The sequence below is a fragment of the Hoplias malabaricus genome, chromosome Y, assembly GCF_029633855.1.
Source record: "Hoplias malabaricus isolate fHopMal1 chromosome Y, fHopMal1.hap1, whole genome shotgun sequence".
NCBI lineage: Eukaryota > Metazoa > Chordata > Actinopteri > Characiformes > Erythrinidae > Hoplias > Hoplias malabaricus.
The window spans coordinates 74,748,678-74,775,027 of record NC_089820.1 but is presented as its reverse complement, the minus strand read 5'-3'; the positions used below and the strand labels follow the sequence as shown (position 1 = coordinate 74,775,027).

Genomic DNA, 26,350 nt, shown 5'->3' with positions numbered 1-26,350 from the left:
CTGTATGATTTATGCATTTTCCTGACACTGAATAATGCTAAACTACCCATGATAGCAAGCTCTATTAAATCAAAATGTGATGGTAAATGTTTGTGAGAGTTAACCTGGTGCTCCAGGGGGTCCCTGTGGTCCAGATACACCTTTAAGGCCAGGACTATAATTGGGTTCTCCAGTTGGACCTAATATGGGACAAAATAAACAATCTTCCACATTATTCAAAATATCTTCCTATGTCTCTTAAAAATGTAAAATGAATTTGGCATTCTTTACTGTTCTAGATTGTTCTCCAAACTCAAACTGTCCTAAATTTCTCTTCCATTCATGTTCCATAGCATTCAGTGATCTTGAATGTCCTTTAATATTGAATGTCCAGCATTCTTCTAGAATATTTTCCAAGTTCAAACTCTTCTAGAATGTTCTTCTTTTCAGTGCTCTACAATGTCTGTCGTTGTGTGTAAGAATGTCTTTCATTTTCAAGTTGTTCTAGAATAATCTCTTCTATTGCTGATTTAGAATATTCTTTAAAACAGGGCTGTTCTAATGTTTTCTTCACTCATAGCTATTCTAGGATATGATTTCTATAAACATTGTTCTAGAATATTTAACACATTCATACTCTTCTACAATGCCCTTTTTTAGTCACACTGCTCTAGGATGTTTCCTTCATTCCCCTCATATGCACTGATCTAGAACACCCTCTTGATCGGTGTTCTAGAGCTTAGAAGAAGCTTTAAATATCATATTGTGTTTTACATAAATTATGGAAAAACAGCAGCTCACCTTGTGGGCCTGGAGCTCCAGGTAGTCCAGGGTCCCCTGGTACTCCAGGATTGCCCATTCCACCTACAGCTCCCTGGACACAGAATCAAAGTGACAATGAAAATTAAGTTCTATGATTTTTACAATGTAACACAGTGGCATTTTCACACTTGAAATCTGACTCAAGGCCAAAAATCTTAGTCTGTTCCCCTCCCAAACTTCTCGGTTACATCTCCCACGCCTCCACTCTGACTGACCTAAAATCTCCAGCCTAAACTCGACTCTTGGCTGGGTGTCTATGGTGTTATGCAAGATTAAAGGCCCCAAAGCTTAACCCTGGTTCAGGAAACCACAGTTTGAAATAACTAATGTTTATAAGAATCATTTACCTGATGCCCATAGACTCCATCCTCTCCCATCAGTCCAACATAGCCTGGTGGGCCTGGCGGCCCCCTGTCCCCTTTATCTCCTTTATATCCTGGTAGAGAGGGCCCTGATGGACCTCTGAAGCCCTGTGGCCCTGTAAGCCAAATGTTAATAACACTGTCCTTGGTCATTTGTACAGTGAAAACATTATAATAATCTTGTATCAATGTAACTTTTACAAATGTAGGTCTATGTCAATTGCCATTAAGCCCCTTATGTAGATGTTCATTACAAAGCCACCACATTATTCAGTTCCAGTGTACACTTTTATACAAATGGGATCACAAATGGGATTCTCCTTAACTCTGGACTTGGTCACTTACCTGGATTTCCTGGTCTTCCTGGAAGTCCAGGTTCTCCTTTCCTCCCTTTAAAACAATCTCCTACAGGTCCAGGATAACCAACAACACCAGGAGGTCCTGCAGGCCCAGGACTTCCTTTACATCCAGGAGGACCAATGGGTCCATAACCTGGCACACCAGGAGGGCCTTGATCTCCCCCAAGACCTGACAATGAAATACAAATACAATGTGAACTCTTATTCAGATCCAGCAGCAAAATCCCACAGGCTAAAATACCAGGGTAAGATGCACTTTTACATCTTTTAGTTGGCTTCTAACTGACTGACAATCACACGTCCACACACTCAAGTTTAGCAAGCTTAAAATTCTCCACAAGGGGGTGCTATTAGCAGTAAAATAGCTTTTAATGTTTATGACAAGCTACTTCCACGTTAAAGACTTCATAAAACACCAGTGTAGATACTAAAAGCTACATATTTCAACATGACAATCAGTGATAGGTTTTAATTTGATTATTTTTAATGTAAATCAGATGCATTTAGTGGGCGGCACGGTGGTGCAGCAGGTAGTGTCGCAGTCACACAGCTCCAGGGGCCTGGAGGTTGTGGGTTCGATTCCCGCTCCGGGTGACTGTCTGTGAGGAGTTGGTGTGTTCTCCCTGTGTCCGCGTGGGTTTCCTCCGGGTGCTCCGGTTTCCTCCCACAGTCCAAAAACACACGTTGCAGGTGGATTGGCGACTCGAAAGTGTCCGTAGGCCTAGGTGTAGGTGTGAGTGTGTGAGTGAATGTGTGTGTGTGTGTGTTGCCCTGTGAAGGACTGGCGTCCCCTCCAGGGTGTATTCCCGCCTTGCGCCCGATGATTCCAGGTAGGCTCTGGACCCCCCGCGACCCTAAATTGGATAAGCGGTTACAGATAATGGATGGATGGAGATGCATTTAGTACCTGTACAAAATATTGAACAAATAACAAATGTTACTTTTACATTTACAGCATTCAGCAGATGCTCTTATACAGAGGGACAGTCAGGATGTGTATCCTAGCTAGTACAAATAAACATAGCACAAAAAGTAAGGACTTTTTTTTGGGTAGATTATTTCTTTGTTGTAACAATGCTTCATGGTAATAAATCTTATACCATTGGAAAGCCTGTTAATTTCCCTTTTAAATGGTGCCACATTTGTAAGGAACATGTATTTGTGGGAGGAGACATAAAGCTGAGTATGTGGGTTGCACCCATGAAAAATGAGCCAAATCCTCTCTGCTAATACCAAACAGCTTATTCTGCCATTGATTTGTTTGGTGTTTGGTGAACTGGATGATTGAAGTTCTACTTCTCCTCCCACAAACACATGTTCGTTACAAATGTGGCAACATTTAAAAGGTAAATTAACAGGCTTTCCAGTGGTATAAGATTTATTACTGAGAAGCATTTTTACAACAAAGAAAACACAAATTTTTTTGTGCTATGTTTAAGTATGTGTCCATATTCCTTGATCTGAGACACTGCCAGAACAAGGGCAAGTGCTGATACCCAGAAGGAACAAAACACAGTAAGTGCAATACACAGACATTTTTTATATTAATACATGGGCCTCTGGTATTGCATGTGGTCTCTGTCCGTTGGTTCACCTGTACAAATTTATTAATGGTAACAATTTAATAACTCACCTGGTTGTCCCTTGTTTCCTTTTCTGCCTGGGATACCCCATGAAAACCCTAAGAAATAAAAACAACACAACCTTATAACAGAGGTATGAATGTCCTGGACATCCGTTTAATTATAATTTTTAGTTTTGTGTTTGTACACTGAGAAGGTGACTGTACAACACACCACAATATATGTAGACTCCTACCTGTGTCTCCCTTTGGCCCTGGTGGCCCAGGAACGCCATCCAACCCTTGGTCACCCTTCTCACCAACAAGTCCATGAACACCAGGAGGACCAGGGGGTCCTGAAACAGTAGCAGTAAGCTCTATGATTATAATATATAGTGAGATATATAATATTATATATTATAGATATATGATACTGAAACAGTAAGAAATTTGATTATCATAAACATAGCAGACTGTACATAATCTGTGTTTTTAATATCTGTCAATACTAATAATATGTATTTACAACCATATACATACTTTTCCCTTTAAATTCATTGTAAAGCATGTGTGGTTTCTAAAACATTCAGCACACACATATACTTCCTTACAGCCTGTAAGAGTACAAGACTGCAGTGGAGTAAACTTGATGAAGGCTGAACAGAAACTCACACAGAAATGTATTTATGTTGTGACATCAAAACCAAAGAGTATAAAGAGGACAAGCTTCATAAATGTAACTTATGGATTAATTAATTATAAAGAAATACCTAGCAGTCCTTGTGGCCCTGCATGTCCAGGAAGCCCAGGTGGACCAAAAGAGCCTGGTGGACCAGGAGGGCCTAAGGGTCCTAAGGTGGAAAACATGAGAAAACATGAGCCAAACAAGCTACACACTTTAAAAAATATATTCTGAAGATTATACAAAAATCAGTGCCTACCTTGTAAACCAGGGTCTCCAATGTCTCCTGGTGATCCTGAGAGCCCATAGTTACCTGCTCGACCAGGCGATCCCACATTTCCCTTCTCGCCTTTATATGCAAGACCTCCTTGAAGTCCAGGTTCCCCCTTTGACAACATCAACACACCCACCCATCAATATTTTAAATAAATATGAACAATAAAACAACATATTGATGACATGTTGTACCTTTTGCCCTCTTATTCCAGGTAATCCTAGAGTACCAGGGCCTCGTTCCCCTTTAGGACCTTTCAGTCCTGGTGACCCTGGTGGTCCTGGAGACCCTGGGATTCCCAGAAGACCTAGCATTCCCTTGGGACCCCGAAGACCTTATGAAACAGGATACACCACCAGTGACATGAAGGTATTCATGTATATTGAAAGGCAGCATTAATGTTTGTGCTTATGTATGTTCCTATAAGACCGTAAACCTGGGAAGCCGATGTGACCTGGATCTCCTCTGGGTCCCACAGGGCCTGGATCTCCAGGAATGTAGCTGTCAAGTCCTCTATCACCGGCTGGACCTGGGAGCAAACATCAGCAAAGTGATGACCTCACCACTACAAAGAGCTTTCAGTAGCAGCATAATGTTCCCTTATAATTAAAGCTGTTAAACACACACACACCTTGTGGTCCAGGCTGCCCAGGTATCCCATCTCTTCCATCTGTTCCTCTTCCTCCTGGGGGTCCTGGATCTCCTCTGTCACCGGAGAAACCATCAGGGCCTTCAAACAATCAACATAAAAGACACGGTATGACCAGTAACGTCCAGCATTTGTTTTCTAAAATCAACTGAATTAATTGGTAGTTCTGAATTAACAGCCTCTAATCTTTTAGGAAGGGTTTACTCAAACTGTTGGAACATTGCTGTGAGGAAAATTATTTCTGATATGTATCACAAATCATACACACTAACCCGGTGGTCCAGGGTCTCCTAGTGGCCCTAAGCTATCAAGATTTGCAGGACCTGGCAGCCCATGTTCTCCATCATCTCCAGGAACACCAGGAAGACCTCTCTGACCTTTCACTCCAGGCACACCCTGAGAGCCTGCCAGTACAAGTAGAAGCATAACTCAGTTGAGCCCTGGAAAATAATTATGTTAAATCTGACTGACATTCCTGACTGGTGTTTGATGATGTATGTATTGTACTTGGACTCGAATATTTAGGTGATACTGAGTTATAGCAGGGCACCATGGTGGTGGCTGTCACAAGTAATATCCCTGTCACACAACTCCAGGTATTTGGGGTTGGGGGATCTAGTCCCGCTCCAGGTGACTATCTGTGAGTTTGGTGTGTTTTCCCCATGTCCGCGTGGGTTTCCTCCCACGGAACAAAAACACAGGGTGGTAGATGGATTGGCGACTCAAAAGTGTCCATAGGTGTGAGTGAATGTGTGAGTGTGTGTGGCCCTGCAAAGGATTGTCACCCCTTCAGGGTATGTTCCCACCTTGCGCGACCATGACCCTGAACTGGATTAGTGGTTACAGACAATGAATGAGTTATAGCAAATGTCTTAAAATATCATTCATTTTACTTTTTATTTTTTATTTATTCATTTTAATGTATGTGTTACCACTGTTAGATTTTAAAAATATATTTTTTTCTGTAAAACTAATCCAGGCAGATTTTGTCTTAAAATCCTTATTACTGTGTCCCCATGTGGAAAAGTGGGAATTATGTCACTTTCTAAATCATTAAGAAGCCACTTTCAAGGGCTTCACTACAGCAAGTCTGTGTATGTCTGTTTATATCAGGGCCTGACCTTTCAGTCCAGGTGGTCCGGGTGATCCATCAGGTCCACTTGGGCCACTAGGTGATATCCCAGGTAATCCTGGGTCTCCAGGTGGTCCTGGTAGAATAAGAAACATTAGAATGTCAAGATGAAGGCACCATCTTTACTGATATTTCAATAATGTTCTTACTGTATTACCTGATGCTCCAGGCTGCCCAACTGACCCTTTGAAACCTTGTTCTCCAGGAAGCCCAGGTGATCCTGGTATTGAATCTCCAGGGGGTCCAGGATATCCAGGAGGACCCTGCAAGCCAAATCCTGGTACACCAGGACTTCCCCTAAGGCCCTTCTGTCCATCTGATCCTGGAAAATGTGTTTGTGAAGGCAATGTGTAGATATATTATGTTTGCCTAATACTTTAAAATGCTAGTCCAGTATGTATCTGAATTTTCTAAAAACCATGTCAGTAATCCCACTGAAGTTACTCATACTTAAATAGCAAGAAACACACATTCACCTGGCGGTCCAAGTGGACCTGGAACTCCTGGAGCACCTGTCGGACCATCTAGTGACCTACAGTCACCTGGTATGCCAGGTAAACCCGGATCACCCAGTGAACCTTTATTCCCTGTTGAAGAAATCACATGGTAAGTACAGTCTTTTCTGACTTAGTCCTTAAAGGCACTTAAAGTTGTATTCAAAAGTTTAGTGTTCTCCTTCAAGCATGCTGAGATCCACTGATGTTTAAAAAGAAAGCTGTGGCTGGCTTCATGTGTCTTGGAGGTGCCATGTGCAAGCTTTTACCCTCCATGGTTGGTGGCCATACAGAATGTTGGAGCTAATGGGTGGAATTGGTAATGATTACATAGGGGACATATAATGGGTTGTAAATAAAAATAACATAAAATATAAAATAATATAACTAAAACAATTATGTGTGTATGTTCATATGTATTCATTGTTCACATTTAGTGTTTATCAAAATAAAAGCAACATCCTCATGACAATGCATGCAGCAGCTATCCATAAACCAATACATATGGTTTGGTACATTACTGTCAAGAAAGTATGACAGCTTCTTTTGGGGCACAGTTTTTAAGACACAGCCAGTGAGAATTAAATAGCTTGAGCTGGAAAAGACAGCTTGTTTCCTGTATACCTTTTGGACCAAGCCCCCCTGGTCCTCCAGGTGGACCAGGTCTTCCTTTTTCTCCAGGCCGACCTTGGTCTCCTGGAGCACCTGGATCACCTTGAATACCTGGAGGGCCTGCAGACCCTGGCGGCCCTGGGGCCCCATATCCAGCATCACCCTAGGGACAGAAAATATGTAATCATTAAAAAGTATGTCAAAATACTCAGCAGAATTTCGGTTCTGGGGATGGGGAGTAGCCTTAAACATTGCTCTAGCCCGAGCTTGGCACTGGGCTGGGGGACATGCTCATTTCAATTTTAATTTAACGTCAATAAATAACTTCTTTCGTCCTGTACATTAAAAGGCCTTAACATCAGAGCCAATTCCTTTGAATACTTCATTATTAACTAACATTTAAGAATTACCTTTGACACTTTTCTTCAATAAACAAGTTAAATATGTACTGTGCTGTGTCAGTCTGTGTGTGTCTGACCTTTGGCCCTGGTATTCCTGGCAGTCCAATGGTTCCAGGTTCTCCATTTAGTCCTATTCCAGGAAAACCCTGAGGCCCAGGCTGTCCTTTGTCACCTACAGAAATATTCATACACATCACATATTTATAGTTAATTTGTTTTATACATATTTTATTCTGTGCAGATATCAGAGATTGTTCTTTGTGTATTTGTTTCCAATCACAGTTGTCATTAAAAAAGTTGTCATTAAATGCAATTTATTCATTTTTTGAGGGCATTAGTTATAAGATATTCCACATACATAAGGAAAGGGATGGTCTGTGGAAATGAAGTGATAAAATGTAAGATTACATAGGTGGAATGCAATACATGCAAGCGATTGCTCAAAGACAAAGAGCACTTAATGCTTTCATCTTTGCGAGAGAGAGAGAGCGAGAGAGATGATGATCAAGCTTCATTCTCCAACCAAGTTGTTTTTGTGCATCCTTCCACTGTTAGAATGCAACAGTATATGTCTGAAAGGATATGGAGTGGTCAAAAAAACCTTATTGAAAAAGGAAATAGACCCAAAAGATGAACTAAGAAGGCACTCCAGAGTCTGCACCTCAACAACCCTGTGGGGTTAGTTTGGAAGCGGGTCTCCTGGATAGAATGAAATCTGCAATAAACACAAATACTGAAACTCTTAAAATTACATTTAAGTGTTAATGCTTCTGTGTCGCTTCCTGTTACATATATGATTTTTAGCCTTTTTTCCTGTCATGAGAATAGAGTTGATTGGGAAATATATGTAGGGTGGACTACACTTGCAATTAATGTGTTATAAGCAATATTTAATATTATAATTTGTTTTGTATATGTAAAGATTGTTTATATGCACACCCTTTATTCCAGGTGGTCCAACATTTTCAGAACAACAAAGGCCAGGCTCTCCTTTTGTACCACCTAGACCAGGACCTCCAGCAATGCCAGGCAGCCCAGAAATCCCTGTGGACAAAGCAATGGACTGAACAGTTTTCACACATTACCCTTTAAGCTGAGAGCGTGATAGATAACCACATGCTACACCAAAAATGATGGAATGAGGAACTAATATGTTTTCTGGACATAGTTATGGCACATTTAGTATTTATTACCATTTTGACTCACCTGGTGGTCCTGGTGGTCCTGGAAGGCCTTTCTGACCTTTAGGGCCTGGACTTCTATCCAAACGACTAGGCTCCCCTTTCTGACCTAGTGGAGCAAATCCAAATTTTATTTACAGTGCTGGTTTAAATATAGTGAATGGTAACAATAATGGAGTAGGATTCAAGCTTGAAATTCTTGCCAGGAGTTCCAGGTTGACCACTGAGGCCAAGCACACCACGGCTGCCTTTAGGTCCAATTTCTCCAGGAAGTCCAAAGCCTGGAGACCCTGGTGGTCCATTTGGACCTGGATATCCTGGAGGCCCTGGATACCCAGGAGGTCCTGTATCTCCCCTCATACCGAAAAAATCCTATCATAAAAAATAAATAAATAAATAACACTACACTAAACATTACACAACACTAAAACCACAGTACAATTGCAAATCACTGGCTGATTAAAGCACAGTTTATAGTCTTTGGCTCAATTATCCATCTATCTATCTGTCCACCCACCCATCTATTTCTTCATTCATTCATTCATTCATTCACCTCCTGTAGCCAATTCATGATGTTCAGCATCACAGTTGGTCAGGAACCTACCCAGAATCACTGGCACAAGGCAGGAACACACCCTGCTACAGGACACCAGTTCATCTCACCTAATCACTTGCATCTTTAGATAATTTCACACACTCACCTAATATCACACAGTCAATCCACTTACCACTATATGTTTGGATAGTGGGAGGAAACCTGAGCACCCAGAGAAAATCCATACAGATACAGGAAGAACACATCACACTTCTAACAGATAGTGACCTAAGGTGAGGCTTGAACCCAAAACCCTAAAGCCCTGCAGATGTGTAGCATCTATTTACATAGTGCTACATAGTGTTACAATAAATTGAACTTGAAGAACACTTACTGAATCGCCCTTGGGGCCGGGTGATCCCTTAAGCCCAGGAAGTCCAGGTGGTCCATAAAGGCCGCTTGGTCCAGGAAGACCAGGCAACCCTGGAGAGCCTTTATCACCCTTCTCACCTTGATCATAGAAACGTCCTCCGCTGCCTTTACTTCCAGGAGGACCCTGAGGTCCAGGAAGACCTGGCACACCCTTCAAAGAAAAGGTAAAATACTTATAAACAGGCAAATGTATACTAGCTCACAATCATGTAGCTACAGTGTTTGCTAATGCTAGCTAAATATTTTCCACAACTTTTTTCACTGATGTGAATACAAATCTATAGCAGACATTATGCATTATAAATCTAATATCAAACTAGTAACATTTAATATGATTTAATGTCAGTATAATGCTAGCCTAATATAATACTACTAATATAGTTCTGAGTCATCTGAATAATTAGTAGCTGAGTAGTTGAATTTAACGCTAATATTTTATAGCATGCTAATATTGTAGTTTCTAATATAGTTATAAATCATCTGTTGTCCTAAATATTAGTAGAATGTAATGTTTGTATTGTATGTGTAATGTTAGACTAGCCTAATACTTGTAGGGTTGATTTGCCAGACAGGACTATGGATTAAGCCTAGCCCTGGGCTGCAAAGCATTGTGAATTGTGATTTTTCACTGAAAGGAGGATATAGTTGATCTTGATTTGGATGAGATTGCAAACTGGATGCAATACTGGTGCCCTGGATGCAAAAAAACACCTAAAGCTGTTGTTTTGGATAAAGCATTCATGTCACATCACTTAACTGGAAAACCTGGGAAACCCAATGGTCCTTTAAATCCCTTGTCTCCTTTTGGCCCAGGTGGTGCACTTGTGCCTAAAAGTATAAAATATTATTCCAATATTCTGCTTCCTATTTATTCAATTTATGTATCTTAATGTAACCTTAAGTAAGGTTTATATTTTTACCCGGAATACCCTGAGGTCCTGCTGGTCCAGGAGGGCCTTGTGTCCCATGGCAAGAAGAACAATCATAACAGGGCTCCCCCTTCTCACCTGTAATAAATAAAATCAATGTTAAAGAAAGCACTAAAACATCAACATTTAAAAACCTAATTCCTCGTGTGCTGAGACCTATTGTTATTGTAAGAACCAATTCAAACCCACTGTAAGCCCACTGACCCAAACAGTCCAATAAGGTAGGGTCAAATCACTGTGAAGTGCACATTTGTTTATTGTTTTAACTACAATATCCTTGTAAAAGTTGGCATACCCTTTGTCCCTACTTTGCCTTCTTCGCCAAGAAGACCCATATGACCTTTATCTCCCTTAGGACCTGGGGGACCCTCAGTAAAAAAACCTGTAAATGGAAAACATCAGAGAAAAAAAAAAACCTAAAGAATAAACTAAAAAAACAAAAACAAATAATGCATTAATATTAAAAGTGTGCTGAATATTTTATGAATGTTTAAAAACCTGGGGGCAAAATTTCGCCTGGAGGTCCTGGGTCTCCAGGGGGCCCTGGGGGTCCTGGAAGTCCATCGCTACCAGGATATCCGTACTGAACCCCACCTGGATCGCCCTTCTCTCCTTTGGGCCCCATTTGTCCTGGCGGTCCTTTTGGCCCCGGAGGTCCAATGGCATCATCACCTACTCACACATATAACACCACATGAACAGACATGTGTCCAGTTCTGTAATAAACTCTGGCAGATGTGTAGAGCAATATATATGTATTTACAGTTGAATCTACCTGGTATTCCTGGACGTCCAGGAAACCCGGGGACACCTTCAAAAACAAAATTATTTGAGATAACTTTATAAACTATGAAATGTTTCTTTATATATTTATATTTCACAAAAGAAATTGAGACATAACCCCTTGAATTGTCAGGCTTGGCACATCCTAAGGCTTATTATTCAGTAACTAATTAAAATGTTAAGTGAACTAGTCTTTGAGTTATAAATTGCACAAATTATTAGTATATATTTACAAGGAAAACCCACAGGATTTGAGGAGTATTACAATAATAGTGTAATATTTTAGTAAAAGCACTTGCAGTATGCAGATTATGCCACTCACCTGGTGGTCCTGGTGATCCAGGCACACCTGTAGGACCTGGAGCCCCTGGATACCCTTTCTGTGGATAATACCCATCAACCTGGAAATGATCAATAACATCAATAAGCGGGATCAGTTTTTTGTCAGTAACACATCTTTTAGGAGTTTAACTCTCAATATGATGGACTCATATTATACATTGCATTGTTGCTAAAATGAATTCTTTTAATTTACTGTGTTTTACTGCATTTTATAATATTAACAGTGTAATTGCTGTAATTGTGGACTGTCTCATTTGCATAGGATGCCAACCTCAGCTTAGTGATCTACATATGATGAGAAGAGGCAAATATTAAAGAAAAAAAAGTTTATATTTTAGAAACATTATTGACATTAACAATTTATTGATGATAAACCATCAAAAATATATATTGTATGCCTCACCTCTCCAGGAGGACCCGTTGGACCAGGGTCACCTTTCTCTCCCTGGAAAAGATGAAAAACAGTGTGTTACGTTTGATCAATGTACGTTAAATATCATTTTACAATCCATCCATGAATATTCTTTAACAAATTTATTTTACAGATGGATGTATGTTTATATTACACTGACCTTCACTCCTTCAGGGCCAGGAAAATATCCTGGGGGACCAAGAGGTCCTTTATCTCCCTTAAGATTAATAACAGCAAACACAACACATTTAATTCTCATCTTATCTTCTTTTCCGCTTCGAGCATGTCAGGGTCACGGTGGCAACACGCAGAGTAAAGAAACCCAGTTGTCTCCGTCCCTCACAATGTCATTATCTTTGCTTCTACACATTTATTTAAAAGTAACTGTGTGTAGATTTATAAAGAATCTTTCTGTAAATAATCAAATATATTACCGTTAATCCTGGACCTCCAGGGATTCCTTCCTTCCCTAGTTTCCCCTAAAGTAAAAACACAAAAAAAACTTTAACTGTGTAACACACATTTTGGCAGATTAAAATGTGTTTAAATAAAAGTCTAAATATCAAATGTCTTTATTCATTCATTCATTCATTGTCTGAAACCACTTCTCCAGTTCAGGGTCGTGGTGGGTCCGGAGCCTACCCGGAGTCACTGGGCACCAGGGTGACACACACTTTCACACTCACTCAGACCTATGGACACTTTTAAGTAGCCAATCCACTGACGAACGTGTGTTTTTTTGACTGTGGGAGGAAACCCTCAAGGAGAGAACACACCAAACTCCTCACAGAGCGGGACTTGAACCCACAACCTCCAGGTCCCTGGAGCCGTGTGACTGCAACACTACCTGCTGCGCCACCGTGCCGCCCCAATAACTTTAATAACCATTAAATATCTATATTTATCCAATATGCCCTAGTGCTACATTAGTGCTAATATACCATAGGGAAGCTTCAGAAAATATTGTGATTACACTTCAGCATAAGACAAAACGCTAATTTAAAAAACCTATACTTACCTCAGGGCCTTCTTCACCTTTTCTCCCCTTTTCACCTTTCTGATCGGAAAAGCCAGGACGTCCCTGAAAAACAAAAAAGAAAAAAAACTGTAATTAAACTACAGCAAAAAACCCAAATTAGAGACACTTTAAGAAATAAAAATACATGATGATGGAAATACTCACAGGTTTACCAGGACATCCCCTATCACCTTCATCTCCAATATCACCCTGCAGAGGCACATGAACAAGTATTTCTAAACTTAAATTGAGATATACCCACAAAATGCACCATTAAGTTTAATAAACATGTCATTTGAAGCCATGTTTGACAAAGTATAAAGCAGCGCAAAGTGTCCAAACCGAAGCCTGTTGATAAAAACTTTGAATATGAATAATGTATAATGAATACATTATTCATTACCTTTATGTCCTTAGTGGCAGTTGCATATAGTTTGGTTCCTTTAGGGCCAGGTCTCCCTGGTGCTCCACGGTTCCCCTAAAATAAAGACAAAATACAGTAACTAAGAATGTGTGCTGCGCAATGCTGTAGTAAACAGCAGAGTAAACAGAGTAGAAAGATGAGCAGATGTTAAATACAGAGGAATGTAAAACTCTCTTATAGGTGACTGTAAACAGTCCTGAAAGGGTAATGTAAGCTGTTCTATGAGAGATTAACACTGCCTTAAGGAGCAACTGTAAGCCATTGTATTGAGAACTGGAAGTATTTAATTTTAGATCAGTCATGACCTTGGGACCAGGAGGCCCTGGAACACCAGAACGCTGTCCCTCTGTACCCTAAACACAAACAAACAAACACACACACACACACACACACACACACACACACACACACACACACACACATACACATATTCATGTATAATTGTAAATAGGTTTCAATTTATAAATATATAAATTTTTATATAATACCTTTAAACCTGGAGATCCAGGATGCCCAGGTGGTCCCTACAGAAACGGAGAATATTACTCATGGTTATTATAAAATTAATTTTTATAAATACTGTGCACAACTGATCTATATATCTGCATGGAAATGGTCCGATTTAAAATCTGAAAAGCCATGCAGTAAACATTTTCTATGGTAATATGCAAAATTTAGATATACTCATTTGTTTGAGGTCCCAACCCGGGACATCTACAGACTAACATTAGCTTGCTCTAAGACAAGTTACAGCACTTATTTTTGTACTGCCACCAACACAAACACATTGCAGCTTGTCACGCTTGGAGGAGAACACTAACGGCCCAATTGTTAGCAAAAAGTTGAATTATGCTGAGGCAAGGGGAAGATGGACAGCCATCTTTGACACTCAGAGATAGAGAGAGAATAATTGTGCCTTCTGGGAACTCTTTGTTAAAACTGACATTAAAACATTAGTTGCCAAGAAACTCACAGTGGGTCCTGGGAAACCTGGAATTCCAGCATGTCCATCTCTTCCTGGTGAGCCTTCTTGTCCCTGTAAGAATAGAAAGGATACATTTTAGTACCGTGCTTGCCCTCTTGTTATGCACTTAATCTCTGGAGACCTACTTCTATTTACAGAATATTTATATAAGGAGCAAGTCATGGAAGAAATGTGAAGACAAATACATACTGGAGCCCCATCCTGTCCTGGAGGTCCAGGGGGTCCGATAGGACTTAGAATTGATGGTCCAGGTTCCCCCTGTCATAGTACAGAAAACTAAATAGAAGGAAAATTGCTGAAAATGAAAGAGATGAGAGGATGATCATTTGAGAAAGTGCTCACCTTTTGCCCAGGCTCACCAGGATGTCCCTAAATGATAAATAATAATAAATAAGCCTATATTTGTGTGAATATTCCATGATAAATGTCCCAATAGGATATATGTATATATATGTAATTTCTTACTCTTGATCCAAATCCAGGGAGACCAGGCAATCCAGGTTCACCTCTATCTCCCTGTGGCCAGAAACAGATGACACTCACTATATCCATTTGCATTCAATACATTATATGTCAAGGATAATATTACTAATGCTGATTTAATACCTTTGTACCATTGCATCCAGGACTACCAGGTGGACCAACAGGACCTTGAATTCCTGGAGTGCCCTAAAATGTAATAAAAACTCACAAACATAGCACAACACAAAAATACTCTCTTCTGTACAAGTAACAAAACACAGATTTACCGGCAATCCTGGAGCTCCAAGAAAGCCTGGATTTCCCAAAGGTCCCTAAATTTCACAAGACACATGGACGAATAATAATTAAGATTCATAAAAGGAATCACTCCAATAAATTTAGTTAAAGTTTATCCTTTTCCATAAAAGCCATAACAATGATTTGAACATGATTTGGGGGTCCTTCAACTTGCATTTTTACTCCAATAACATTGGTGGAAAATATTTTGATGGAAATATTATTATTATTATTATTATTATTATTATTATTATTATTATTATTATTATTATTGTTGTTGTTGTTGTTGTTATTGTATTTTATTGAAAAGAAAACAATGTCAACGTTCATCTCATAAAATATTTAAATAAACATTTTATTTCATCATAATTATTAAATATATTAAAGTATTCATAGACATCAAAAAGTAAATAAAACAGTACTCACACACTCATTCTTTCTCATAAGTCTAATAGTTCATTCATTATCTGTAACCGCTTATCCAGTTCAGGGTCGCGGTGGGTCCAGAGCCTACCTGGAATTATTGGGCGCAAGGTGGGAATACACCCTGGAGGGGGCACCAGTCCTTCACAGGGCAACACACACACACACACACATTCACTCACACCTACGGACACTTTTGAGTCGCCAATCCACCTACAAACGTGTGTTTTTGGACTGTGGGAGGAAACTGGAGCACCCGGTGGAAACCGGAGCGGGAATCAAATCTAACAAAAAATATTATAAAACATGAAGATACAGTACCCTTTCCCCTTTCAACCCAATGTCACCAACAGGACCAGGATTTCCCTTTAAAAGAAAATGAGTCAAATCAGAAAATCAGATTTTAAAGCTCTGTTACACCACTTCTACCTCTTTCTACACCTGATGACATCTTACCTTTTCACCTTGATGACCTCGATGACCCTCAACTCCAGCAAAGCCCTGTATTCCAGGACGACCAGTCTCACCAAGATATCCTTTTTCACCCTGTGGGAAATCAGAAATTAAAACAGAATATGTAATGGCGGGAGTTGTAAGTATGAGATGTGAATAATCCTGTATAAAATATTCAGGTGTCAAAAGAAACACTTCATTATAGATTTAAAAGGGACTCACCAAAAAGTCAGAACATTTGCTAAGTCTATAGGCCTAAACGACTAGATGCCTGTATGACTCCTAAAATGGTGCCTCTAGTCTTTAAGATTATGAAATGCTCTTCTGATGATGTATGCTTAGCTGTAAACACAAATGTGATGCAGATAGCTTACATTGCTAAATTAGAAGCTGAATCTTACTGCACTCACAATAAGCTAAATGCTAAAGTTAGCAACTAGCTACATATTTCTACTGATTTATTATTTTTTTTACCTTAGTTTGGTTCATTTTCTTTGGCTGTGAGGGTAAATAAAGACCTATTGGGATCTATTTTGTTCTGAGTAAGGGTGATATTGTTTAGAGTGAATTGTTCTTAGCTTGGTTGAAGCTTAGCAGTTTGGCTAGCCATGTTTAAAATCTGATTCCTGATCTGTTTTGTGCTATGTGAAATCAGCAAAGATCAAGAATTAATTGAAGGATACATTGCTCAGATTTAAGGCAACCAGCCAAAACCGTTTAGTCAGAGTACACAGTTAATATTAAATACCCCATGAAAATATAACCACTCATAGCCTATAAAACTGCTTCTGTTATAAATATCTACCATTAAAAACTTTCAGATGTAATGGTAGAGGTGGTTAGACATTGTAGGTCATTTGTCAGACCATATTACTTTTTCCACTGCTCATCAGATCATGTTTATACACACTGCTTTTAGCTACAAAAAGCTTCTGAATGTCAGTCCTGCCATAAATTCCAGTTTTGTGAAGCGAGATGCGGTCACTGAGGAGCGGTGGTCATTTTTGAGTTTGTAGCTTCGTTCTGTTTATCAAATGTCCTCTTGTGTTTATAATCCTCACACCACCTCTGCCGCATAGTTTAGCTGTATATTAACCTCAACTATAAATGGGTCATTCTCCATTTGGAGTGGGAAACCATGTCACAAAGGTTGGAGGGCTTAAACTTTGTCTAAATTTTTATATTTAAAATTAAGTCAATATATTTTTTCATTCTTAATTCATGCAAAATGTAGGGCAATTTTTATTACAATCTGACATGCTGTGTAAATGTTTCTAATGCACATAAAATATAAAATGCACATATAAATCATAAAATATAAAATGCACAGTATATAACATATGATCTTTACAGAAATTATACAATTAACATTATTAATTTTCTCATGTTTTCTCATGTTGCTCATTTTTAATGCCTTTTATCCAGTAAAATTACTTGTTCAGTCACTGGTGTTACAGATGAGTGTTTGATATTTTTAATGAAATATTGTCTTCATGAAGAATATATTGCATTAAAAGATGGAGCAATAAGTTTTGGACTGTTTATCTCAGTAATTTATTTTTTATGTTTATTGTACAACAATTTATTATTTTATTACAGTATATTAAAAGATGTTTGCCTTTAAGTGTAAAAAATACAATTGTTTCTTGTTCTTTTTAACATATGTCTATAAAAGTACATTAGTAACATGTTTATTTAAATTATTGTTTTGCATTACATTGGGTATAGCAATATTATCTCTTAATATATATACATTATTAACAAAATAAATGCTTTTTAAGAGGGTAACTCCGGTGAAAAATTGATTAATATATTAAAAAATATATGAATATATTGAAAAATATATTAAAATCAGTTTGAAATTAAGCTCTCCATTTTGCATGTTTTATAACTGGAGTTGTTAATAAACATGTTAAGGTTGTTGTGTTCTTGGACATATGAATTAGTTTTTTTTTCTATGTATCCCCCTCTATCCCCACTCCAAATGGAGAATGACTGAAATATAGCATTACTCTTCAAAACCTCCAGTGATATTCTGATATCTGATTTTTTAATGCAATGTTGATGATGGTAAAATATATATTTGTTTTAATTTTTCCTCTGTATATAATATGTATCAACCTCTGTCCATTTTTTAATTGCTTTTTTTTAATGTAACTTTTACTTAGTGTTTATACGTTTAACAACCACTAGATGTCAGTAACAGCCCTCAACAATCTCTGCTTAATAAAACGTATCACATCCTCCAGCAGAAAATGGGATGCACCCCTCTCTCCATCATTTCATGGTTTAGACACCAATGAAGTGACTGAGAGTGATTTAATGTAAAATGTTGCATTCCAGAGAAAGTTCTAGAAACTTAATTTTTCCACAGTGGTGGTGAATGGAACCAGACGCCCAGAGCTTCATACATATAATACATAATATATAATACATATACATATAACCTGCCTAATTTATGGTAGTTTTGAGAGACTACTGGTTCCTATCACTAGATGCTGCAAAGAAATCAGTCCAGCAGCACTGCTTTGTCTGATCCACTCGTACCAGCTCAACACACAATACATTTTTTTGGTTAATAGGTATATTTTCATGCATGTATTGCCCAAAAAATATACACTTATAAATATACAGATAATAACAGTTAAATGTAGTTACATGCTATAATATGTGTAATATTTTATTAATGTAGAACATCATAGGCACATTTATCATATATCATGCATTTTCAAAATGCTTCATGGAGTCAGATTTTGTCCCTTTAGCTTCCCACAAAAGTCACTGCAGTGTACAAGGATGTGCGACGTTCTCTGGTGGGAAACAACCGCAGTTAAATTCAAATAAATAAAGAATGTTTATAAAATATGAGACAAGGTAGTAATCTGAGAGTTTTACCCTTGACAGCAAAGCCACAACAGGATGTGTTTCAAGGCCCTTTTTGAACTTGCTGTTCTTACACCAGCATAAACACAACAGATATTTCACCTACTCAGTCAACTCATCGTTGTTCTCCTGTTCTCTAATGTACTTCTATGAAATATTGTAAACGACATGCTAAAATCGAGTTACTGACGTAAGAAGACGTTTTACTTTTAGTTATAGGATTAGTAGCAGTTTTAAACATGAAACTCTAAACTGACTGAACACCAAAAAACTTTGTTTACAACTTTAGTGTTACAAATTTCCAATGTCACAATTAATTCATGAGTTTTCTTAGAACTTTGGCATGCTGTTTTTCAATTGCATTTGGTATAATGTGGTCAAAATAGCTGTTTTAAGTCAGACTAATTCAAGTGTTAATTTCAATAATAAAAAAAAAAATTTCATTATCATACATTTTTAATCCTGGCTCTTGCCAATATTGACCCTGCCTCTATAACCAACGCCACTTTTTTTAGATGTAAAATGATATCAACTTATCATTGTTTTCAAAGTCTTCTGATATTAGCATTAAATAAATGAGCCCTTCTACCCACCTTTTGACCTTTCACTCCTTCACAGTGACATCTGGACTTCCCAGTACACACACAACCCTGAAATGACACACACAACCGTGAAGAGTTATAACTTAAACAATATGAAATATTATCACAGTAAAAGTATTTAAGTGTCTAATCCACTGTGCTATTTAACCATTCTGTTAATTTCCCAGTGCAAGCAATGAAATAAAAACAATGTTTTAAATGTTTTAAATTTTCACAGTGTGAGTGACTGGGTGAGTGTGTAAAACAATGTCCACAGGTGTGAGTGTTTGAGTGACTGTGTGTGTGTGTGTGTGTGTGTGTGTGTGTATGTGTGTTTGTGATGCCCAGCGATTGACAGATGTCCTGTCCTGGATGGTTTTCCTGCTTTGAGCTGACTCTTTTCTACCTAATAGCTGATGTGTGGTGAGATCAAATGTGTGGTGGGATCAGATGATGTGGTGGGTGATGTGACTCCCTCATGTCCCAAAGAATGTAAAGGGCATTGTCTAGACAAGCACTCTGTAAGTGTAGATATTAGTGGTCTATTTCTTATTGCTGAGATTAAGATATAGGGAAAAAGTAAAGAATAAAATATAAACTGTGCAAAGCCCAGTTTGTTTTTAAAACATGAAAATAAATGCAGTATAAAAACATGTTTGAATACTGTATTTTTTGTTTTGTTTTGTTTGATTGTGTAACCAACACTGCATGTTTTCAGGGTTCCCAAACTTTTACACATGACAATAGCACAAGGAAAACTACAGAGTATGATTATAGCTGCTTTCTTAGGTTTAGGTTCATATAGTGGAATGACTAAACTCTAGTCACCCTACTGCCACAAGTATCATACAGCAACATGCACACACACACACACACACGTAGACACACCACTGAACATCCGCTTTACTGAACTCTCCTGCTGTTTACTCATGTGTATAAACACACAGACGACCACCAGGACAGAAGCAGACACTCTCTCAACCAGCGAAACGTTTGAAAAACATCAGGACAGCTACATGCATTAATTACATACAAATCTATGCTGGAGGTTCACTCCTGCTTTGTTCACCATGGAGCATACTCCACTTACTATCTCTTATCCACTTCAGAAATAAAGCAGAAATACAGCCTGCTTTTTTCCTGCTCTTACCACAAACACACTCATATAACATGAAATACACTCCATTCACGTGTGTACATCCCTCACTCATTTAATATACTGCCAAAGATCCTAATTCTGGACATGGCACCTGTCTATCACAGGGCATAACACACTCACCCATGCACTCACATAATTTCACAGAGTCAGGTGACCTACCAACTTGTGTTTTTATATTGTAAGAAGAAGTAAGAGCACCTGGAGGAAACCCATACAGATAAGAGGAGAACACACCACTGTATTCACAGACATAGGGCCTAGGACATCAGGAGCTGTGTGGCAGTGACACTACCCGTACCGCTACCAGGTTTTCTCTTCATTTTCAGTGTAAAATGTATAACTGGGTATTCTGGAGCATTTCCAAAAAAATCCATTTGACAAACAGTAAGAGCAGATGATGTTTTTAAACTTTATTAAGTATATAAACCGAATTCAAAACTGTATAAATTAGTAGTGAAAATGTTTGGACTGCCTTGATTTTTCAATATAAATCTGCTTTTATGTAAGTTGCATGTGCTGTGGCATTATAGACAACTGCAGTTTTAATGACAGCTGCAATAACAATATGAAATTAAATCAGATACCTCCCATAAACAATTTAACCCTATATTATGGCAACATTTTTCATATTTCCTAATCCTAGTAATAATATTTGCTACCTACACACTCTCACTTCTGTCTGCCCCCTGTGGGGGGATTCTGAAGCTTCCTCCCACCAGTTCACACCATTTACAATCTAAGGTTTACACTCAGTGTGTCACTGGGCAGCTACTGAAATAAAGGCCTATTGGTGTCTATTGTGTTTTGAGGAAAATGTTCCTGTAACGATATATAATTAAATAACCTGGGAAAAAAATACAGCATGTTTTTATGATTTTTATTTCTTTGTTCTTATTCAAATTAAACTCTGCACTTAACGGAATTACTACCAGGTACCAATAACATACCATAAATACAGTTGTTCCATGTAGATTAAGTGTTCATATTAGCACTCAGAACAGGGGTCCCAAAAGAACAGAAACTTAAAAAAAAACCTACCTTCTTTGCATCAGTATTCCACAGCACAGAAGAGCTGAGGAGGATTATCAGCATCCAGTATGACCCCATCTTCATCATTATCATCCTCCTCCTCCTCCTTGGTTGAAACTCCTGAAATGCATAGGATATTTCCTACTTTTTTGAAAATAAGTGTCTCATTCTGTTCTACTCTCTGACTTCAGTGTGAAGATGATCTCGGATTTGGTGGAAATACAAAGAGAGGAGAGTTTCTCAGACTGGAGATGTTGAGGAAACTTACAGTAGTACAGCCCACTGTGATGCCCCCTCAGAACCACTGCAAACTAGTGTGCATCCTCTCTGAGTTTTTCAGCCTCAGAGAGCATGGGCATTTGATTTCAGCTGCTTGGGGGAAAGCCTAGTGAGAGTGAAAAGCAGGTAAGAGCTCTTCTTTGTGTTCTGGATTTTCTGTTGTTTATCTTTGGTGTTTCTGATGATGCAAAGCTCACATATTTGGTTTTACTAGGCCTAGAGAAAAAGGAGTTATTCCACCTCTGATGAACTGCACTGGTTTGCTTTCGCTTTGAAAACAGTGAGGCATTCAGTTGACTTGATTGATCTGTATCTTAATTCCACAATAATAATAATAATAATAATAATTCCACAAGAATATGATATTGAGGGCAAATGTGCACTTAAAGTACCTAGTTTGATCTTGTTCAGATAGAACATGCCATTTAAAAACACGGTATAAGGTAAAAGATGTGATAAATTGTGATAAAAATGTGAGTTTTTATGATCTAGTGAATCATCTCGTCTTTCTTTAGTATTTCATTAGCTCAATACTGTTTGAAATAAGCAGACTGTGCCAACTTTCATAACAGGGGTTTATTTTTCTAATATATATAAACAAAATGTATTGGTTTATATGTCTTCTTTTATTTTCTAGTGTAGAAACTGCAGTTACTATTAAAAGTAACACAGCAGAAATGTGCATTCTTTTATTATTAATATTAGTACGAGTACAGTGTTTTTCATGAGGAAATGACGTCAAGCTAAAGCTAACTTTTACAGCTCTCACCGAGTGCAACAGTTACGTTCCACCTTAAATGGAGCAGTTCTCTTCAGAAGGTGCTGAGAAGCTAGTGAAACTAAGCCATTTATCTACTGCAGACTTAAAGCAAATGCCATGGCAATAAATGTATCTCTGATAATAAATACGCATCTATATGTAATATTTTTGCAAATTTTTTAGGTTTTATAAGTCGGTTTAAGGATATTACACTACATGCTAAATCGGTATCATTTTCCTCAGAATTATACATATGACACAGTTTTGGCTCAGATAAATTTCGAAAATTGAAAATTGAAAACAAGGATATTATAAACAATAAAAATGCTTTTTGTCAGTTTTTACAAATTACAAATCTTTCTACTTTGAATTACATGCATTATTTAGTGGCCCCATTTTCCAAATCATATACTTTTCGTTAAAAATAAGTGCATTTTTTTTTTTAGATTTTTTTAGATGTATCAGAGTTTGTGTTGAAAACCATACCCCATTCACTATAGTGAATGCATTGTATTTGTAGTGAGAAGTGTTTAGTACACTAAACCACCCCCTCAAAGCACAATAAGCAATGTGTGAATCTATATAACAGTACTCTGGTGATCACAGAATACCCACAATGCATTGCTTTGTTTGGTTTGGTGCAATGTTAAAAAAGATGTGCCAAACCCAAAAGACTGAGACCAAAAGACTAAGTACATGGGCTGCCACTGCACACAAGTGAGGCCAATAACATTGTTTATGCAATGCAATATATTGTGACATTTTAAGCTGCAAACCTGTATACTGTCCAAATTGATTCCAGACCTTAACATATTTTCTAATGTAGGGAACAGTGAATATGGTAGAGTTTAGGACACAGCTAGGGGTTCTGTAATGTTTATAAACAAGTGGGTGTATCCGTGTTTGAAGCAGACTGATTCTAATGTGAGTTATATTTTATAGAAAATTATTGTATGTTTTGGTAGTAAAAATAACAGATATGGCTAAAAATCATATCTTTTTTGACACTAGTGGCTGTTGAGGACACACTGAAGGAGACATTCTGCTAGAAGAGGAAGATGCATTAAACGTGAGAGAGCTGTGCTCGTCCAGTTTAAAAAATGAGGTCGTTCACCTGTGGGGTCAGAAGATTAATCCTTACTGTGTGGTGAGTCCTGTGTGACTTTGTTTACATCTCATCTATTGGTAGAAGCATTTTGAAAAATAAGTGAAACATGCACTTTACTGCATTAGATACTATCTTCACTGGAGCAGAGCTGGATCACATGCCTTATTAAAGTTTTATTGTTATTTACAGTTGTTTAATGACATTTAAAATCAGTAAACAGCTGAATATGTGCTGCATTCCTGAAGACTCAAGTGTAATTTGCTTGTGTCAAACAGAGCAGATGGAGTGAGTGAATGTTTTGATTTGCTGATGCAGGTGGATGACCCTGGTTTACCTTTCAATAAGAGGGGTCAGTGCGGTAAGTTCTCTTTCCTTCTGTACATCAGAGTTGGGGAAATTTTCATGACACGATACACAATGTGCGGCAGTGTTAGACAAGTGGAAAAGTGGTCTCAGTTTTATTCAGTAAAGTATTAATATAATTGTTTCTTTTATCTTTTGATTTTCAGTAGAGCATTATGGAGAGCTCAGATGTGCCTTGTAAACCACCTTCAAAATCAATTAGCCACAGGTCCAGGCTTCCATTCCTAATTTCTCTCACTCAGCTAGTTGTGCTGTAGTCCATACAACACTGTATAATAAACTTTAGGATATAATAAGCCTTTGATTTCAATGAGTTAAAGCTGCATTGAGTTTCCCTTCAGAAAAAAAGGGAATGTTAAAGTCACCAAATATATAGGAGCTGGAAAATTGTCCATATTTAATTGTGTTCCCTGTAGAAGATGTAAAAATCTGCACCACAAGTAATCAGTCCAAATTTTGCAGAATATACAAAATCCCAGCAGTAACCCATTCTTAAAGGTTTTTTTTGGCCTATAAACAGCTGCACTGGGGAGTTTCTTTGTCTCTGAAATGAATCCAGAGCCTCCAAATATTTGCTAAACATTGTGCTAAGTGTCTTGAGAGTTTACGAGAGTGCTCTGAGGGAGGAATGTGGGAGAGGGATCAGTGATACACAGGTGCTTCATGTTCTCACTCAAATGTTTTCACACTGCAGGTGTGAGGTCACTCACATTTTCCCACAGAAACATCAGCTTAAACAAACCCTGACTGTTATGTCTAGGGCATTATACTGAAATAAATAATATTCCCGTTCATTTACGAGATTTAAATATGCATACCGTTTCTTTTCATGAGAGATGGATCAATAGAAATGCTCCAAAAGGCCCCAAAGTTTAGAGTTATTTTTAACTTTAAAGTAAATGTACCATTTTGGAGACACATGGTTTCATGTTGACCCTGATGTATTTTCAGAACCAGTGGCGGATGCTGGTCTTTCAAGGAGGGGAAGCTCAATTTCGGCCTACATCATAAAATGTGTCGGTTTATTTATACGTAAATTCTACCCTCCGTTCCTTTTCAAGAAAATGATCTGTGACCCTGTCGTACCAACAAGGCGTCTTTTCCAGGGACTTGACTAGTGTCCTCTCAAAGGCCAGCAGAGCTAGGCTGCTTAAACGGCCTTGGCCCATGTGAAGTGTGTCCGCCTGTGCTCCCACGGATCTTTACACCAAAGGGTCGCTGATTCGCTCATTTCGCTGTCAATCAAAAAGGGATTCAGCCTCAGACAGATCATCCAATCATCATGCAGAAGCTGAGCGTCCGGGCCAGCCGAGGCCAGCCCACTGCCCCATAGACCCCCAGAGACGCTGAGCGTCCGATGGGCGGGACAAAGCCCAGCATTTATCCAATCACTCGTCTCGTTCCACTGCACTTCGCTGCTTCGCTATTTAACTCTGTGGACGCTCAGCGTCATCACAGTTTAAAGCACTGTGAAGTTGTGGGACTGATTGAGAGGAAAGCCGTGTCTTTACCAGTGATAAGAAGCTGATTCTGAACAAAAGTTGAGCGTGTTGTAGTCCATATTTATTCAATGACGTACACACAACCATATATATTTGATCACTTATTTTTTACATTTTAGGGAAAGCTGAACTTCTCTTGCAGTCTTAGAGCAATCGCCTCTGTTCAGAACCTTGCATTTCAGAAATGAAGAAATAAAAATCTTACCTTGTATGAATGAGGCATTGAGATTTATTTTCATTATTTAAAAAATATCAAATATTGTATTGTAATATATTTTTTATAATCTTATTTTGTAATAGTTACAGGTAAATGTTGTAATTCTGGGGATTTCTGTTGTGTTTTTTAATCTGCTTTTTGTATTTCAGGGTGAAACTCTGGAGCCGTGTAATGGCCGAGACTGTTCTGTGTGCAGGTGCCACCCTGCCAAAGGGGCGCGGGTATAAACACAGGCAACATGATACAAAGAGACTAATTTTACACAATAATTTATCATTTACACCTGCTTTATGTTATTCTTCCCATTTTTATACTGTGTTTTCTAGGTAAATCCATTAACAAACACAGAATATCGAAGATAGACTTTCAAAGCAAAGGGGAAAAAAACACCTCTATGACAAATATATTTCTGCTAGCACCCCTTTGGGATTGCTTACATTCATTAGTGCCAAGCTAACACTGGTGA

General features: G+C 38.3%; 2 protein-coding genes across 3 annotated transcripts in view; one reads left to right on the top strand and one right to left on the bottom strand.

Moving 5' to 3' along the window:
• The window catches only part of LOC136679040 (collagen alpha-5(IV) chain-like), a 25,978-nt gene extending 3,970 nt beyond the window's left edge, over positions 1 to 22,008 (bottom strand). Inside the window, exons 1-45 of the mRNA XM_066657307.1 lie at positions 21,665 to 22,008; positions 19,480 to 19,536; positions 16,007 to 16,096; positions 15,872 to 15,916; positions 15,118 to 15,162; positions 14,975 to 15,037; positions 14,834 to 14,884; positions 14,711 to 14,737; positions 14,558 to 14,626; positions 14,357 to 14,419; positions 13,872 to 13,907; positions 13,689 to 13,736; positions 13,363 to 13,437; positions 13,125 to 13,169; positions 12,960 to 13,022; positions 12,376 to 12,420; positions 12,102 to 12,158; positions 11,933 to 11,974; positions 11,510 to 11,588; positions 11,180 to 11,215; positions 10,903 to 11,076; positions 10,700 to 10,786; positions 10,396 to 10,482; positions 10,233 to 10,303; positions 9,438 to 9,626; positions 8,712 to 8,880; positions 8,534 to 8,617; positions 8,267 to 8,371; positions 7,405 to 7,499; positions 6,939 to 7,089; positions 6,297 to 6,407; positions 5,978 to 6,142; positions 5,810 to 5,896; positions 4,961 to 5,092; positions 4,671 to 4,769; positions 4,476 to 4,568; positions 4,234 to 4,373; positions 4,025 to 4,151; positions 3,854 to 3,934; positions 3,341 to 3,439; positions 3,156 to 3,203; positions 1,509 to 1,691; positions 1,149 to 1,279; positions 781 to 853; positions 105 to 179 (exon numbers count right to left, since the gene is read on the bottom strand). Of these exons, the coding sequence (XP_066513404.1) occupies positions 105 to 179; positions 781 to 853; positions 1,149 to 1,279; positions 1,509 to 1,691; positions 3,156 to 3,203; positions 3,341 to 3,439; positions 3,854 to 3,934; positions 4,025 to 4,151; positions 4,234 to 4,373; positions 4,476 to 4,568; positions 4,671 to 4,769; positions 4,961 to 5,092; positions 5,810 to 5,896; positions 5,978 to 6,142; positions 6,297 to 6,407; positions 6,939 to 7,089; positions 7,405 to 7,499; positions 8,267 to 8,371; positions 8,534 to 8,617; positions 8,712 to 8,880; positions 9,438 to 9,626; positions 10,233 to 10,303; positions 10,396 to 10,482; positions 10,700 to 10,786; positions 10,903 to 11,076; positions 11,180 to 11,215; positions 11,510 to 11,588; positions 11,933 to 11,974; positions 12,102 to 12,158; positions 12,376 to 12,420; positions 12,960 to 13,022; positions 13,125 to 13,169; positions 13,363 to 13,437; positions 13,689 to 13,736; positions 13,872 to 13,907; positions 14,357 to 14,419; positions 14,558 to 14,626; positions 14,711 to 14,737; positions 14,834 to 14,884; positions 14,975 to 15,037; positions 15,118 to 15,162; positions 15,872 to 15,916; positions 16,007 to 16,096; positions 19,480 to 19,536; positions 21,665 to 21,748 (3,976 nt within the window). The 5' untranslated portion in view covers positions 21,749 to 22,008. The remainder of the gene's footprint in view (positions 1 to 104; positions 180 to 780; positions 854 to 1,148; positions 1,280 to 1,508; positions 1,692 to 3,155; positions 3,204 to 3,340; positions 3,440 to 3,853; positions 3,935 to 4,024; positions 4,152 to 4,233; positions 4,374 to 4,475; positions 4,569 to 4,670; positions 4,770 to 4,960; positions 5,093 to 5,809; positions 5,897 to 5,977; positions 6,143 to 6,296; positions 6,408 to 6,938; positions 7,090 to 7,404; positions 7,500 to 8,266; positions 8,372 to 8,533; positions 8,618 to 8,711; positions 8,881 to 9,437; positions 9,627 to 10,232; positions 10,304 to 10,395; positions 10,483 to 10,699; positions 10,787 to 10,902; positions 11,077 to 11,179; positions 11,216 to 11,509; positions 11,589 to 11,932; positions 11,975 to 12,101; positions 12,159 to 12,375; positions 12,421 to 12,959; positions 13,023 to 13,124; positions 13,170 to 13,362; positions 13,438 to 13,688; positions 13,737 to 13,871; positions 13,908 to 14,356; positions 14,420 to 14,557; positions 14,627 to 14,710; positions 14,738 to 14,833; positions 14,885 to 14,974; positions 15,038 to 15,117; positions 15,163 to 15,871; positions 15,917 to 16,006; positions 16,097 to 19,479; positions 19,537 to 21,664) is intronic.
• The window catches only part of LOC136679039 (collagen alpha-4(IV) chain-like), a 23,901-nt gene continuing 18,388 nt past the window's right edge, over positions 20,838 to 26,350 (top strand). Inside the window, exons 1-5 of one of the 2 annotated variants that reach the window (XM_066657305.1) lie at positions 20,838 to 20,933; positions 21,847 to 22,060; positions 23,706 to 23,841; positions 24,118 to 24,160; positions 26,034 to 26,105. In XM_066657305.1, coding sequence (XP_066513402.1) covers positions 23,795 to 23,841; positions 24,118 to 24,160; positions 26,034 to 26,105 — 162 coding nt within the window. In that variant the 5' untranslated portion in view covers positions 20,838 to 20,933; positions 21,847 to 22,060; positions 23,706 to 23,794. Of the gene's footprint in view, positions 20,934 to 21,489; positions 21,559 to 21,846; positions 22,061 to 23,705; positions 23,842 to 24,117; positions 24,161 to 26,033; positions 26,106 to 26,350 lie in introns of those variants that run through there. The other variant, XM_066657306.1, reaches the window with a different exon arrangement.